This window comes from Phragmites australis, chromosome 4 (genome assembly GCF_958298935.1).
Source record: "Phragmites australis chromosome 4, lpPhrAust1.1, whole genome shotgun sequence".
Lineage (NCBI taxonomy): Eukaryota > Viridiplantae > Streptophyta > Magnoliopsida > Poales > Poaceae > Phragmites > Phragmites australis.
In genome coordinates this window covers 553954-568660 of record NC_084924.1, presented here as the reverse complement: position 1 = coordinate 568660, position 14707 = coordinate 553954, and the positions used below count along the sequence as shown (strand labels likewise).

At 42.6% G+C, this 14707-nt stretch overlaps 2 protein-coding genes across 2 annotated transcripts; one reads left to right on the top strand and one right to left on the bottom strand.

Moving 5' to 3' along the window:
• Positions 1 to 880: 880 nt before the first annotated feature.
• Positions 881 to 3343, bottom strand: LOC133914962 (acyl carrier protein 2, chloroplastic-like). Its single transcript, XM_062357932.1, has 4 exons — positions 2934 to 3343; positions 2716 to 2826; positions 1500 to 1622; positions 881 to 1175 (listed from the first exon to the last, which is right to left on the bottom strand). The coding sequence occupies exons 1-4, from the start codon at positions 3003 to 3005 to the stop codon at positions 1047 to 1049; spliced, it is 435 nt and encodes a 144-aa protein (XP_062213916.1). The 5' UTR covers positions 3006 to 3343; the 3' UTR covers positions 881 to 1046.
• Positions 3344 to 4455: 1112 nt separating this feature from the next.
• LOC133914961 (sucrose nonfermenting 4-like protein) lies at positions 4456 to 11706 on the top strand. The gene is made up of 13 exons (XM_062357931.1): positions 4456 to 5107; positions 5648 to 5735; positions 6104 to 6289; positions 6769 to 6903; positions 6987 to 7046; positions 7685 to 7774; positions 8575 to 8706; positions 9629 to 9773; positions 9859 to 10032; positions 10252 to 10315; positions 10410 to 10479; positions 11181 to 11298; positions 11387 to 11706. The coding sequence occupies exons 1-13, from the start codon at positions 4974 to 4976 to the stop codon at positions 11479 to 11481; spliced, it is 1491 nt and encodes a 496-aa protein (XP_062213915.1). The 5' UTR covers positions 4456 to 4973; the 3' UTR covers positions 11482 to 11706.
• The last annotated feature ends 3001 nt before the right edge of the window (positions 11707 to 14707 follow it).

Here is a 14707-nt window from a genome sequence, read left to right as displayed (position 1 = left end):
CTGAAACAAGAAGCGGCGTCGCAGTAGCAGCTGAAAGAAACTGGAAGCGGTTTGGCATGGAGATCCTCAAACCGGATGACAAAACTTAGCTTAGCCCGTTGCATGTATCTGGCATGTTTTGAGGCTTTGTTCATGGATGGAGGTGGAACTAATCTTGAACTGTCTAGATTTAGCCAACATTTTGGACAATGGGTTTAACTATTGTGGCTTCGTCTCTTGCTTGTTCTAGACTGCATGTATCTGGCATATCTTTGAAGCTGGAGACGAGTCACAGATTATTCGGTCTGGACGAGAACAAAACGAGGCCTCGGCCCACCTAACATAACTGAAAGGGCCCAAGCTCAACACAATTCTTTTTGCTTTGCTGCTGGGCTCAGGGTCAGCCGGTCAGGGACCAGCCTATCCTAAGACTCCTAAGGATTTCTGTCGGGGGTGAAAATCTTATCGTAAAAAGATTTATTTTCTTTTAGTGTTTCAACAATTTATCTTCGTAATTCTTATAAAAAAGATTTTCAGTGTCATTCCCTTCAGAACGAAATTATCTTATTTTTCCCTTCGCGATTTCCTCGAAGGGAAGCTGTTAAAGATAAGAGAAAATAAAGAGAATAAAAACGAAAAAAGGAATCAGAAAAGGAATGAAATGAAGAAAATATAGTTGTAGATGATCTAATCACCTGTTGGGGTTTAGGGGCACAGTCAGATTCAGCATTTTTTAGACAAGAGATACGGCATGTTTTAGAGAAATTTTACCATCTCCCTGAGTAGGAGGAAAATAGAAACTTCAGAGTTATTTATGACACTATGACAGACTGCAGCACATTTCGAGTGAAATCATAATGGGATTCTGTCCGTCACAAATTTCCGGGAAACAACTGTCTCATGGGGAAAAAAGGACTATTTCCCTCTTTTATTTTAATCCCAAAAGGCACGCATAAGAGAATTCTGACTAATTGCAGGGAACCATGGCCCCTCAACCACCATCCAGAACCAATGTAGGTGAACTCGGTGCCCGCAGAACTGATCATACAGGAAACCTTGACGTAGTTTTAAGCATCCTTATCTGCCACAAGCTTATCGATAAGAGCGGCGGCATCCTCCACGGTCTGGATCCCTTGAGCGCTTGATTCGTCCACGGTGATTTGGAATGCCTCCTCAAGACTCATCACAATTTCAACCTACATTAAATCCAGAAAAGTACGGTGCTGGTCATAGATCAGAAGGCCACGTTTCTGGGAGAAGATAATAACATGGTATGTAATGATCCATGATTCCACTATGCAATGGTAGCTCTACTACAAAATGACAATAAACTTTGTTTGGTTGCAGATCTGTTAAAATGTATTCCTATCAACATGGCGTAGAAGCCTGGACTGATATGTAATTGAAGATGCATATTCTGATAATTATGGCCACAAAAGTTACCACAGATTACTCATTTTTCAAGTAGTCAAAGTGGTTAGATGATGTCAAACAACCACACATGAGTCAAAAGGAATTACCGTGTCAAGTGAATCAGCCCCAAGGTCTCCAAACTTTGTCTCTCCTGTTATAGTGGTGTCTTCAGCTAACGCTAACTGATTCTTCACTATTTTGCAAACTTTATCAATAGTTTCATGTTTTGCCTGTTCAACAATATGTCATCAAGCAAAGTACTTTCAATTTTGCAAAAATGTAGCATTTGACATGTGCTGTAGTCTGCTACCCACTACACTCCAGTAAATTGACTATACACTAACGTGATAACATCAAGCAAAGTGCCTAAAGATGGGAACTACATGACACCATGGCCATATCTGTTTTACCATCTGAACAGCAATGCCAAAGCTACTAGAATAATATCTTTAAATTATAGCTACATCATATTAGTGTCTAAAAAACAAGGCCTATGTGGTTGCTGATAGCAGAATAACATTCTGAAAATCTGCAAATAGTTGTTCTCAAAAAGAATATCTAAATGTAGTTTGAAGTAAAAGGTACAGCTATGTGCACTCCTATATAGTAGCCCAAAGTTAAATTTGTCTACAATCAAGATGGCAAGCTTTCATGGACACCAGCACAAGAAAATTTCCATCAAATGACATCTTTCTGGTTGTATGAAGTTGTTCATCATAAAATGCTTATTATGCTGACATTGTGCGGTATTACAGTCCTTGCAAGAAAGAAGACAATGCACAGGTTGATGTAATTGTGTGCCTCAGGTCAAATGGTGTAAGATGATGGCACTGTTCAGCAGTGTATCAGGTCAGCCTAGGAGCAACTCAAGTACATATCTCACGTCCTTCTCTGCTTCCCTTTTTACACTAAGGAAAAATATGCCGAGATTCTTGGCATGACTCACCAAAGCATAGCTGAAATTCTCGATACCATTTGGTGTGTGTGAAAGTCATGTTTGTGGCTTCCAATAAACCATTCCTCACGTAACGTTCAAAACATGTAAAATGGACAAATCAATCTGTTGTTTGATTAGAGTAGCAAGAATAATGCAAAACACATATTGAATGCGTTGCAAGAAAAACACAGCGAGCAAAAGAGCTATGTGTTCAGCAAGCATGCATCTAGGAAGAGCAGTTAGCATTTCACTTCAAGACACCTTTTAGCATGGCAAACTAGAAGGTTGGTGGAGTGTCTAGAACCATTGAATGCATAACCCATCTAAAGAGCTTCTGAATGAGCTAAAATTGCACAGAACATTGGATGGAATAACACAATACGTACCGAGCATGGCGCCTGAAAGCGCTTTGGAATCCGCTGCAATCGAAGTGATAGAAAGCTTGCTCTTTGCCCGGAGAAAGATGCTGATACTCGAAACGACACTGCATCCATTCCCTACAGTGACAGGGAATCAAAGCTTCCGCTTCTCCGAATCAAGATCCAAGCTCTACAGCAGCAACCAAGAAATGCAACAGAAGGAATACTAGAAGAAAGCTCCCGACCTGGACCCAGCGGGCAGGGGAGCAGGCGAGGACGGCCGATCTTGCGGCGGCGGCGGCGATGGGAGCAGCCATGGCTGCAAGAAGGGCGCACGCGGGGTCTACCGGAAAGGGAGATCAGCGGAGAGAGCGAGAAGAATCACACTACCAGCTAGTAGCGATGAGTTCAAGGGCCGAGAGAGAGAGGAATGGGTGGGAGCGGAGGTGCGGGTGCTTTATTGCGGGAGGCGGCGGCGTCGCCTCGTTAGTATCGATGGAATTCATTCCCATGTTCCAGTCCAGCGGCAGCAGCAAGCTAAGCGAGCACGACTGAGAGAGACGGCGAGGAGTGTGCTGTGTCGATGCGTCTTAGGGACGACCATTTCCCCATTTGTGCCGTATCATGGGAGATCTCTCACAAAAGGGTTGCAAACGACGAACACTTCCTTGTCTGTCATGGGCTTAAACAAAGTCGAATTTTCTCCTGGAAAAAATATCATTTTTACTAGGAAAAAGTGGCTTTTTATTGCACCACTGATAAAACCCTGGATTATGCGTTACATACTCGAGCAAAGGCTTTCACAGTGGTTTGACCAAAACTAGGATATCAGATTGATACCGGGTTTTAAAAAATACCACTTAATTTTTCCGTTGTAGTAAAATACCGCTCAAAATGAAGATAAGAATATTATCACTGCTAAAGGTACCAGATTAAATTATTTTCTTGATAGTACAATACGTGTAGTGTAAGTCTCCTAAACATCATCATTGTTATCGGTCTTTTTACGATTTTAATAAAACATAAAACATACTATTGAGCATATCTTGTGTCCTATATATACGCTACTATTGATAAGAGCTTGTTCTCGTTTGCCTTTTATCTAAGTGCTCCTTTCATATTAATTGTAAGCGTAAATCAAACTCTTACTACTGTGTGTTCGTACACCTCTAATATCCTTTAATATAGGATAGTGACTTCCACCTAAATGTTGGGTTAGTATTAGAAGAGAAATCATTAAGAGTGACAGAGATAGACGACTTCCAGAGATAATGTTACGTGAACAAGCTAACATCGTTTGGTAGAAGAGGCGGTTGAGCATAACGCTTGCCTTTTAAGAAAAATGGAATGTGAGTCTTGGCTTTAATTTTCACGAATATATAGGTAGAATGGTAAGTTCAACCAAGGGAGTTTATGCACCGGCTTAAAGTGTGGTTCTATTATCTAAATTCCGATCAAAATTATTATTATCATTCACAACTTGTTTGGTCAGAATTTTTTTACATATCTTGACCATACATATCAGGGCTATTCACTCGAATTGTTAAACATTTTTGGAACAAGCTAGAAAAGCCGTTTTGCATGTGTCCTCGAAACATAAATATAGTATTTGTTGTGTCGCCCAATCTCCGTGGCTATATTTTACCAACAGTAGCTCCATCAACTTAAATGGATTGCCTGTTTTACCACCTGTCTGTCCCTCGTGTGGCGGCCGGCGCAGAAGATCCCGTGGCCAGGCCTCACTCGTTTTCAACCCTTGGATTGGAAGAGAGAGAGAGAGAGAGAGGGAGAGCCGGGCCCCTTTCTTTTCTCGCCTCGCCTCGCCTCTCCTGCGTCTCCGCCTCGCCTCGCCTCGCCTGCGTCTCCGCCACGCCCACCGCATTCGCATCTCCGGATCCCCGTCGCTCACCTCGCCGCCGCTCTCGCTTCTCCGCGTCCTCCTCCTCCCGCCACCGACCCTCACCCGCCTCGATCTCGCCTCGATTCCTCGCGCCCCTCCCGCCGATTCGTCTCGCGCGGCTGGGATGGCTTGGGGCGGCGGCCGCCGGGGCCTGCGCGGGTGATCTCTCTCTCTCTCTCTCTCTCTCTCTCTCTCTCTCTCTCTCTCGCGGGGAGCCCTCTCGCGCCCCACCTGGAGGATCCCGTCGCGGCTGGTGCCCTTTCCTTCGCGCTGTGTCTGTGCGCGCGCTCGATTCTAGGGTTTGCTCCTTCCTGCTCGGGGGATTCGATCTCCTCCCCTCCGATTGCTCCCTCGCAGTGCGCGTCGCCTGCTCCGCCCACCCGCCATGTTTTCGCACGGCGCTGATTCCGCCCACGACGCCGGGGGCGTCGGCGTCAGCAGCGGTGGAGCCACCGTCCCAACGCGCTTCGTTTGGCCATACGGCGGGAAGAGGGTCTTCTTATCAGGCTCCTTTACGAGGTTGGTTTATTTATCTGCTCATTTATACGGTTGTGTGATGTCTTATGCTCCTACGCATTACTGCCATCATTCTCCTCCCTGTTATCGACCTACTGTAGGAGTAATTGCTTGTTATTGCACTTGCTTATTAGTCTCTTCACCCCTGTCATGTACTGTGCCTACTAGTTTGATGGGCGCCCTATCGCCTGGTTTAGTTTCCAAATGAACCGGACGTCGTTACACATGGTTGGTGTCCTTCTAAAGTTAAATATTATGTTTCCTGTAAATGATGGATTTATTACCTCTCTGCTCCCTTGCTGGAAGCTGCACGATATATTTCTGGTCAGAGTATAGATATATGTGATCTATCCTGATGCCATGCATGATAGGACCCTAGGGCTTACTCAAGCAATGCAGCCTCCTTAAATAGCGGGCTATCGTAGTTATTTGTTCAGATGCTGTAAAGATGGATTTTCATTTTCTGTCTTCCCGCCAATCACAGACTTGTAACGTCCGCGAATTGTCACTACTCTGCACTTAACGGCCACTCTTTTGTCGTAGGTGGTCGGAGCATTTGCCGATGTCTCCTGTTGAAGGCTGTCCCACCGTATTTCAAGCTATCTGCAGCCTGTCTCCTGGGATTTACGAGGTGCCCTTCTTTATCTATCCCTAGCTATTCTACGGTTGTCCTGTACCCACCGTGCCATCTAATAAATTTTGTCGTATCATGTTTACTTTTTAATTTATTTTCTTGTGTAACATTTATCCGTTTATCTTGTAATGATACTACTATCTGTAGCTTTTCTTATCCATTGTGATTTTTATGCGCTGCATGGATTTCACATATCCGTTTTCCTTCTCTATTGGAGCATTATATGAATATATATTACCTCATTTGAATACCATGCAAATTTATCTGTATGCTCTCATGTATAAAGTTCTATCTTTTTTAATAGAGTGTGCATGCAATAAATGTTTTTTTATTGTATAAACTGCCTTTTTATTATCGATATGCAGTACAAGTTCTTTGTGGACGGGGAGTGGCGGCATGATGAGCGGCAACCTACTATAACAGGAGACTATGGGGTAGTTAACACTCTATACTTGACAAGGGACATTAACCAAATAAGCACAGTATTGAGCCCAAGCACACCTGGAAGCAGGATGAACATGGACGTGGACAATGAAAATTCTCAACGTACGGTAAGGATCACTTATCGTTGCTGGATATTCCATGATACTTGATACATAGCTGCTAATCTCTTATCGACATGGAGTGATTGACCGCATCCTGTGGTCTAGCTGTTCTTGCTGTCATCTGATAATAGTGGTAGTTGTCATGACATATTTCTAAAACATTCTATGTTTGACGCATATAACCATCTCATCGTTGTGATCTCTTGACAAGTGATATTCTCTGTGGAAGGGGAGGATGGTGTCTTAATAATCAGTGCTTCTGTGCAAGAGATAAACACTCTGTTCTTTGCTGGAGAATCATATATTGTTCCAGCATATTTTATTATCTGCACCCTAAAGTCCATGTGTGTATGTTGTGGTCCCCATATGTTTAATCTCTTATTAGTGATTCTTCCAACATTTCTATTAGAAGGTAAATAAAATGGCGACTTCGTAATGAGAGATAACATCTTAGTGACAATGTCCTTCCTTGTTTTCACAATCAGGTTTCATTGTCGGATGGTGCCCTTCAGGAAGGTCATCAGAGAGTTTCAGAGGCTTCTATACAGATCTCTAGGTGTCGTGTTTCTGAGTATCTGAGTTTGCATACTGGCTATGATTTACTTCCGGACTCGGGCAAGGTATGGAAAACCAGCTGCTCTTGTACGGATTTTTATTGGTGTAAGGTTTATTCTTATTGATTTATTATTGTTTTCCAATTCAGGTCATTGCTCTGGACGTCAATTTACCCGTGAAGCAATCTTTTCATATTCTGCATGAACAGGTATTCAATCTTACCTGATTTCACTCTTCTATTTCTGTGTTTTTGGCTGGAGTTTGCAATACTTCCATTATTTATTCTGTCTGTGTCTTATAATACAACATTCATAAGCGTACGATGCTTAACCTGCATTTTAGACTCTGTTCTTAGCTGGCTTCGGCTCTAAGTTTAGGAGAAGCGTCATATTTAGTTTCATGGGCAGCTTTAATTCATCTAAGCTGAGATGCAACTGGAATTGAATGGAAACTGGAAATTGTACCGTTCAATTCTTAGGTGTACAGCTATCCTGTGCCAGTAGTACAAGTCAAAGAAAGTGATCTCAATTATTAGTGTCTCCTATCGCTTCCTGCTTTTATTTCTGTTTGTTTCCCTAGGTGAGAGCTGTGTTCAGGCCCTAGTGGTTGGACATTATAGGATATTTGTACCTTTTCGCATTTTAGAATTTCCATATGTGTAGCTTATCAAAAGGCACAGCATACTTATGATGCTTTCTTAGCTGTCATTTAGATGCAAATAAAGTTAAGTTATTATTGTCTGCGTATCTATTAGTGGCGACTTCATTGTTGATTTTGTTGTATATTATACTCACTACCAATATTCGTGAAGTTGGAAAAATGTTCATTTTGTGGTGCACTTTGCAGGGAGTTCCTGTAGCTCCTCTGTGGGATTCATTCAGAGGTCAGTTTGTTGGCCTTCTGAGTCCATTGGATTTCATACTTATATTGAGAGAGGTACCTTATTTTAACTCACTCTTTGCTCTTAGTTTTCTTCAAAAAAAATTTATACTTGTGCTTGGTTTTCTTCTGTCATCCGTATACTCAACTAGATGTAGAAATATATAGCTGAGAAGATCTCACAGGTCAGCTCAGAGGATTTTGTCACTATTTTTAATTAAATATAGTTTGGGAAATGAACAGAAATGTGCCCGCTTTGTAGGAACTCAAATGAACTATATAAATATGGATGTCAATTTCGAGATGTTGGAAACTTGAGCATGTTTTTTCATTTTATAGGATACTGGAATTCTAGAATTTTATGATGTGTTATATGCTGCAGAACTTGCTAAATCGGATTGGATTGTCATCATGCATACTAAAATCATTTTTTTACATTCAAAATGGTTGGTGGTAGACCTCAAATATGGAAATAAAGTTAGTGAAAAAGGTTGGCAACCATTGTTAAAAGGTGGGCTTTGGAGGACAGAAGTGAGCATGCTGGTAAACCGAAGATATGCATGACAATAGTGTATTAACCAGTATCATTGTTTTGGGTTTGTGGTGCCAAACCTTTTGACAGCAAAATAAGTATGTTACAGAAAAGGCATATCCTTTTGCTAATATATATGTTAGTTTTATATGGGCCAGTGCAAGATGTAGTAGTGTCCCAATCTTAGCTTGGTTTATTTGTATTATAGTTTGGTTATTATTCATTTTATGAAACTGTTACAGACTGTAACTGTCAGATTCTTCTGAAATAATTTTTGGATGTTGATTTAGTTCCGTTGTTTTATAATATCTTGTTTTTGTTGCAGCTAGAAACTCATGGTTCGAACTTGACAGAGGAGCAGCTTGAAACACACACTATATCTGCGTGGAAAGAGGCCAAGCGACAAACTTATGGAAGAAATGATGGTCAGTGGCATCCACATCAGCATCTAGTGCATGTAAGTTGGTGACCGTTTGTGGTTGACAATTGAATTATGAATCTGTGTGCAATTTGAATCAGACGGCTTACATCTTGAGTTGAGAACTAGTTATATTATCACGAAATTGGCAATCCGACCTTTGCATATATAAGGATGAAATTATATCACTCAATGATTTGATTGCGTATGGCAGGTCATGTTTAACAATAGTGATGTGCGAGTGTGTGAGATCCGTTTCTGCCACCCATCGTTTCACATATTCTAGTTGTCACGATTTCACCTAGTCGCTTATTTTCTCAACGCTGCAGGATGGGTGCAATCACTCCTCAACTCAAATGGGGAGGGAGGGTATTGATGTGGGTGACAGTTAGGGTGGCTGCTGCTGCCAGACCTTGCCATTAGTGCACTGTTGTTGCTGATTGCAGCTTGAGGAAGTAGAGCAGCAGCAGCAGCTTGAGATGAGTTGGCATGAGACTATGAGAGACTTTGAGGGAGGTGGAGTGCAGGAGATCAGGAGTGGATTATGCACTAAGGGTGAACATGTGGGAGGAGAACCAATGGTGGGTCTTCTGGTTGGATAGGGTAAGTGAGAAGGGACAGGGTGGAAATATGGGCTGATGTCTGGTGGGCATTGGGCTGAGTGCCTGGGAGCAGTGGGCTGAGTAGGTCTAGGGGTCCTTTTCCCTTTTCCTATTTCCATCGTTTATGCTTACTCATAATTGATTTGCAGAATTACAAGTCAACATTTTTATATGAAGTTTGTTGTGAATTCCTTCAATGTCGAGTTTTCTGCCATCGTCGCAAATTGTTGATGATGCCTATTGCTTTGAAATTTTTCCAGTGTTCATTTCCCCTCCCCTCACCCCCTTGTTTCCATCCCTGATTCACTACGCCAAGGTCAGTTTTACTGTACTAATGCTGGATTGGATCTGTTGTCTAGGTCACCCCTTACGAGTCCTTGAGGGACATTGCTCTAAAGATATTGCAAAACGGCATTTCGACAGTTCCAGTTATTTATTCACCATCTTCAGATGGATCGTGTCCTCAGCTGTTGCATCTTGCATCCCTTTCTGGAATTTTGAAATGTAAGCCCCCCCATGTATCTGTATGAAGAGTGGAATACTCTAAACAACTTGTTGCAATATATCCTAACAACGTTTATCTTTTCAGGTATTTGCAGATATTTTAAAAACTCTACTGGTAATTTGCCTATTCTAAACCAACCAGTGTGTACAATTCCGCTGGGTTCCTGGGTTCCAAAAATTGGTGATCCGAATGGCCGTCCGTTGGCTATGTTGCGACCTAATGCATCACTTAGCTCTGCCCTAAACATGTTGGTACAAGGTATGTTCTCTGTTCATTTTTCTTGTAACTAAAAACTACAACTGGAAAATGCAGAAGTCATTAAGGTGCTCTTGCAATTGCATTTCCCGAGACAGCTCTCGTTTAACAACTGAAGTTCAACACCAGTTCTCTGAAACTCCGTATTACTTGAAACTATTGGCTCTATTATGTTGCGAAACTAATCTCTTACGCTTGTTATCTACTCACTGTCTCCTGCAGCTGGAGTTAGCTCAATACCGATTGTGGATGAAGATGATTCACTGCTTGACACATATTCCAGAAGGTATGCCATTTTAACCCGCACAGATATATATTTTTCTTTGTCTGTGTTTGTGATCCTTTGTCCATGTATTCATTGAGTTCATTCCATCTTGTAGTGACATAACAGCTCTAGCAAAAGACAAGGTCTACACACATGTTCGCCTGGATGAGATGACCATTCATCAGGTATGCTAGTACATATCATACCTGTCTTGATGAAGTTTTTGGTTGAAAGCCTGAAACCTATAGTTGGGGTTAGTTGGCCTTTGTCCAATAATATGTTCACTTGGTTAGAGGAACTGTTTTGGGAAGAGTTGGTAATTTGGAAGATGAACAAAATTGTTGACTAGAATGTTTCTTTGGAACTATGTTTAGTTCAGTGTTCTGTGTACGCATGAGAATATGCATGTCAATACTTGCAGTACGCATATATGCTGTAAGCAGGCATTGAAAATAGTTCGGGATCTGATAGGCAATTCTGTGATTGATAGGTGACCAAAGACTTTGTGTGTGCACACACATGCGTGTTTGTAGTGTCCTACTGTCCTCAGCGTTTAGTACTGTAGTCTCAGAAGCCTGTAGCAACAGGTGCTACCATGTAGGATGTAGCCTCTTCTGTTCTATCTAAAAATATTCGTCTACCACTTTGTCCGATTGCTGTTTTCTCTCTTTTTTTTTGGTGTGTATTAAACAGATTTATTGATAACAGCCCAATGCTGGTAAAATTTAAACTAGCTAAATTTGAACAGATTAGTGAAATAACATGGAAGGGAGAGAACTGGTTCTGCGATGTGATTCCAATTTGGGCCGGCTCATGAATAATGCCTATTTCTTCACAATCCAGATGGTTTGATTTGTGTCTGAACCTCTTCTTTTGTCAATTTCAGGCATTGCAGCTTGGACAAGATGCAAGTACACCTTTTGGATTTTTTAACGGGCAGAGATGCCAGATGTGCCTCCGGTCTGATCCTTTGCTGAAAGTGATGGAGCGATTGGCTAATCCTGGTAAGTTTGTGTGACCGTAGATGCTACTACTGCCTGGATATGTCCTCAGTTAATAACTTGACCTTTTGTTTTATTTTTTCTTTGCTAGGGGTGCGGCGAGTCTTCATTGTGGAAGCTGGTAGCAAACGTGTGGAAGGCATAATATCACTGAGTGATATTTTCAAGTTCTTGCTGAGCTTGTGAGAATGCCAAGTGGTCATCATGATCTCTATTTTGTTGTGACAAGTGCCAGAGTTAACAGTAGCAAACAGGTGTCAAGCCGCCATGGATCTCTCTGGCTTTTGGGTAAGACAGGATTGGTGGCTGTCTTTGCAGATAATGGCCATTCAGGGTCTGTAAAGTTCCTTTTTTCTTTCTGTCCCTCTGTTACCCAAATATGCGGTGATTTTTATTTATTGGATTGTTTTCCATGCTTGCTCGGTTTCTGAGCCCCCGAGGAAGAAGGTGGTAGCTCGACATATAGTGCTGCTAAAGACTTGCTAGCATCAAAGAGAAGAAGAATCAGAGGTGGGGATTGGACCTGGACGTTCCAAAATTGATTCAGTAGGATTAGGTGTGTTGGTTTGGACAGGTCGGCAACCGTATTCGGTGGGCAGCATGGAAGGAGAAATTTGGTCCTTGGTATTCGATTTTAGGTTTCCGAACATTTTGTCGGACCAAATGTAATCCCAAGCGTCTGCTCCGAACTGCTCACTGCTGTAGATGAGATGGTTGGATGTTGTGGCGTGGCAATTTGCGAATAATGAATCTTTTCACTGGCGCATCTTCTTGTAGTAGCCACAAGTGTGGAGTACACCTCCAGTAAGGTGATGATGTTGTGCTAGCTGGAACCCCCTGTTGCGGTGCGGCACATGAAAGAGTGGACCTTGGATGCCGAGCAGGAAGAGAGCCGATGATGAGGCCGAGCAGGACCTTGTTGGGGCCATCGTGCACACCAAGGTGCTGGAAATGCCCCCGCTGGCGGTGGACGAGGCGCTGGAGCAGCTGGAGAACGTTGATCACGACTTGTATGCCTTCAGGAACGAGGGAGGACACGGGAAAGAGGAAAGAGGCCCAACCATTGCTCCTATTATTGCAGCGGAGCCTTCCCTGCGCCGTGCGGCCACACCATCGACCCAACCATGACTTATATTCATGGGCCATTCTGGTCTTTACAGATTGGGCTCTCCATCCATGCGACAGATTCTTGGGCCCTCTTGGTGCCAACCCCTTTTAATTTTCCCCTCTGGCATGTAATCCCACATAATTCTTTCTTTTTCTTTTTCGATTGCAAAAAAGAATGCGCCTTTGTAATCTCGCATGGTTCACTAAACGATAGAGTTTGCATGTAGAAGGAGGAGGAGGGAGATACAATATTAATGCGAAAGAACACAAATGGAGTGGAGAGCTATATACTCCTATCCTACCATGCATGTACTGTTTACAATGCTCTGTACCATCAAATCTTATTCATCCGTATATGATCCAACGGCTTACGGCTTACCGTGTGACTTCACGGTGGCCCGTTACCGTCGTGCTGCGCGGGGCGCTGAGGTTTGGCGACAAGATCACAAGACGAAAGGACGCCCACGCGCGCGTGTCTGGGTCCCGGACGCCAGTTCATTTGGCTCTTAGCTTCCTTGTTTCGCCAATGGCCGCGCATGCAGTATACATGAAATCACTCACTACTGATGCATGCATACATGCATGATCCTAGACAACGACCGATTCGACAGTCCTATCCATATATCCATCTATCGGAATCGGAACGACGACGACGTGACCGTGCGATCCATCGGTGCATGCATATATCACCGTCACCGAGATGCTGCTTGCTTGCTTTGCTTCCTCAGCTCGTTGATTAGTCGACTTCTCTTGAGGAAGGCAGTGGCCTTCAATTTACTCCATCATGCATGCATGGTTTCTCTCTCTTTTTTCTTTCTTTCTTTTTTGTAGTAGCTAGCAAGAAGGAGAGGATCGGACGTGTTACGTTGGGATCGAATTATTTCACGTGTCAAGCTTCCGGCATCTCGACAGCCTTTTCAAGCATGTATAGGAGATGGAGTTGGTTTTGGTTTCGATACCAAAGTTAAGTGGTTACAACAGGCTGATGAACAGCAGTTGTTGCATGCAAAGAGGCCGGCCGGGTACCTTTCAATCCGATCGAACAGCTTATTGTGTCTATCGCTACCAGTTTCCCACTCAGAAAGAAGAAGGATAGAAAAGTCTCCGATCCGATCTACTACTACATGCCTATATCTATCGAGTCTCAGTTAGTGCATGCGCATCGACCATTACATGTGTAAGCATATGCGTTGCATGCATGGCTCGGACTTAATCCTACCTCAATTGGTCTATGCGGAGAGCGGCGGTGGCATGCACTCAGGGACGGAGCTTCCTTGTGGCCAGAGGTGGCCATGGCCCCCCCTAGGCTAGGAACTTCTCTTTAGAAAATACTAATCTTCATCAGCTACATAGTAACAAAAGCACCGAATCTTGTGTGAATTTGGGTTTATCCATTAACTTAGCCACCTGCTATCTTCTTGAAGCTCCGCCACTGCATGCACTAGTAGCTAGTGAGTAGCGACCGATTAATGGCCGGCCGGGGCATATGTTAATCTTCTTTCATGCTTGACATGAGTGGCGGATTCAAGATTTTAAGTTATCGACGGCGAACTTTTTAACTTAAAAATTAGAGCGCATGATGCACTCAACATTCAACATAAGTAACGGTTCAAATCAGATTTAAATTCACAAGATATAGGTAAAAAATATCAAAAACATAGCACACGACATAGAGACAGCAATTCCAAAATAAAAATTCAATGGCTACGTTTTGTTGTGAAGCTCCTACAGCAAGCATCAAAGATTCAAAGTTGACATCGAAATTGAGAATTATACATTTCTGCTGTTCATCAGAGTTCCTACAGCAGTCAGCAAGCATCAAAGTACCTACAACAAGTCAACAAGCATCATTGTTTCCTACAGGCCACAGCAAGCATCAAAGATTCAAAGTTGACATCGAAATTGAGAATTATACATTTCTGTTGTTCATCAAAGTTCCTACAGCACTTAGCAACCATCAAAGGCTGAAGGGATCAGTGACGTTCTAAGAGAGTAGCATGAATTAGGATACTTAAAAAACTAACCTAAACTAATTGGCTTAAAAAACTTTACAAGATAAATTTATATTGATTTCTATCTAAATGTGCTATAGATTTCTCTAGTGCGTCTACTTTACCGAACAAAGATATTTACAATCTATAACCAATCCTAACAAACTACTATAGGAAGATAAATGCGCAAAGGTAAATTGCAAGCATGTAAATACAGAAGCATAAAGACGGTACAAAGAGCAAACTCGGTACAAGAGATTTATATTCTGTGGTATCAATGACATGAATGCCACCTTTAGTTCACGTTAGAGCTT

Excerpts from the sequence above, each read along its gene's own strand:
- LOC133914962 (XM_062357932.1), bottom strand. The coding sequence starts at position 3,005 with ATGGCTGCTCCCATCGCCGCCGCCGCCGCAAGATCGGCCGTCCTCGCC. Across the intron at positions 1,623-2,715 it reads GCTTTCAGGCGCCATGCTCG|GCAAAACATGAAACTATTGA; the intron begins GTACGTATTGTG and ends ATTGTTGAACAG. Across the intron at positions 1,176-1,499 it reads GGGCTGATTCACTTGACACG|GTTGAAATTGTGATGAGTCT; the intron begins GTAATTCCTTTT and ends GATTTAATGTAG.
- LOC133914961 (XM_062357931.1), top strand. The coding sequence starts at position 4,974 with ATGTTTTCGCACGGCGCTGATTCCGCCCACGACGCCGGGGGCGTCGGC. Across the intron at positions 5,108-5,647 it reads TTATCAGGCTCCTTTACGAG|GTGGTCGGAGCATTTGCCGA; the intron begins GTTGGTTTATTT and ends CTTTTGTCGTAG. Across the intron at positions 10,316-10,409 it reads CTTGACACATATTCCAGAAG|TGACATAACAGCTCTAGCAA; the intron begins GTATGCCATTTT and ends TCCATCTTGTAG.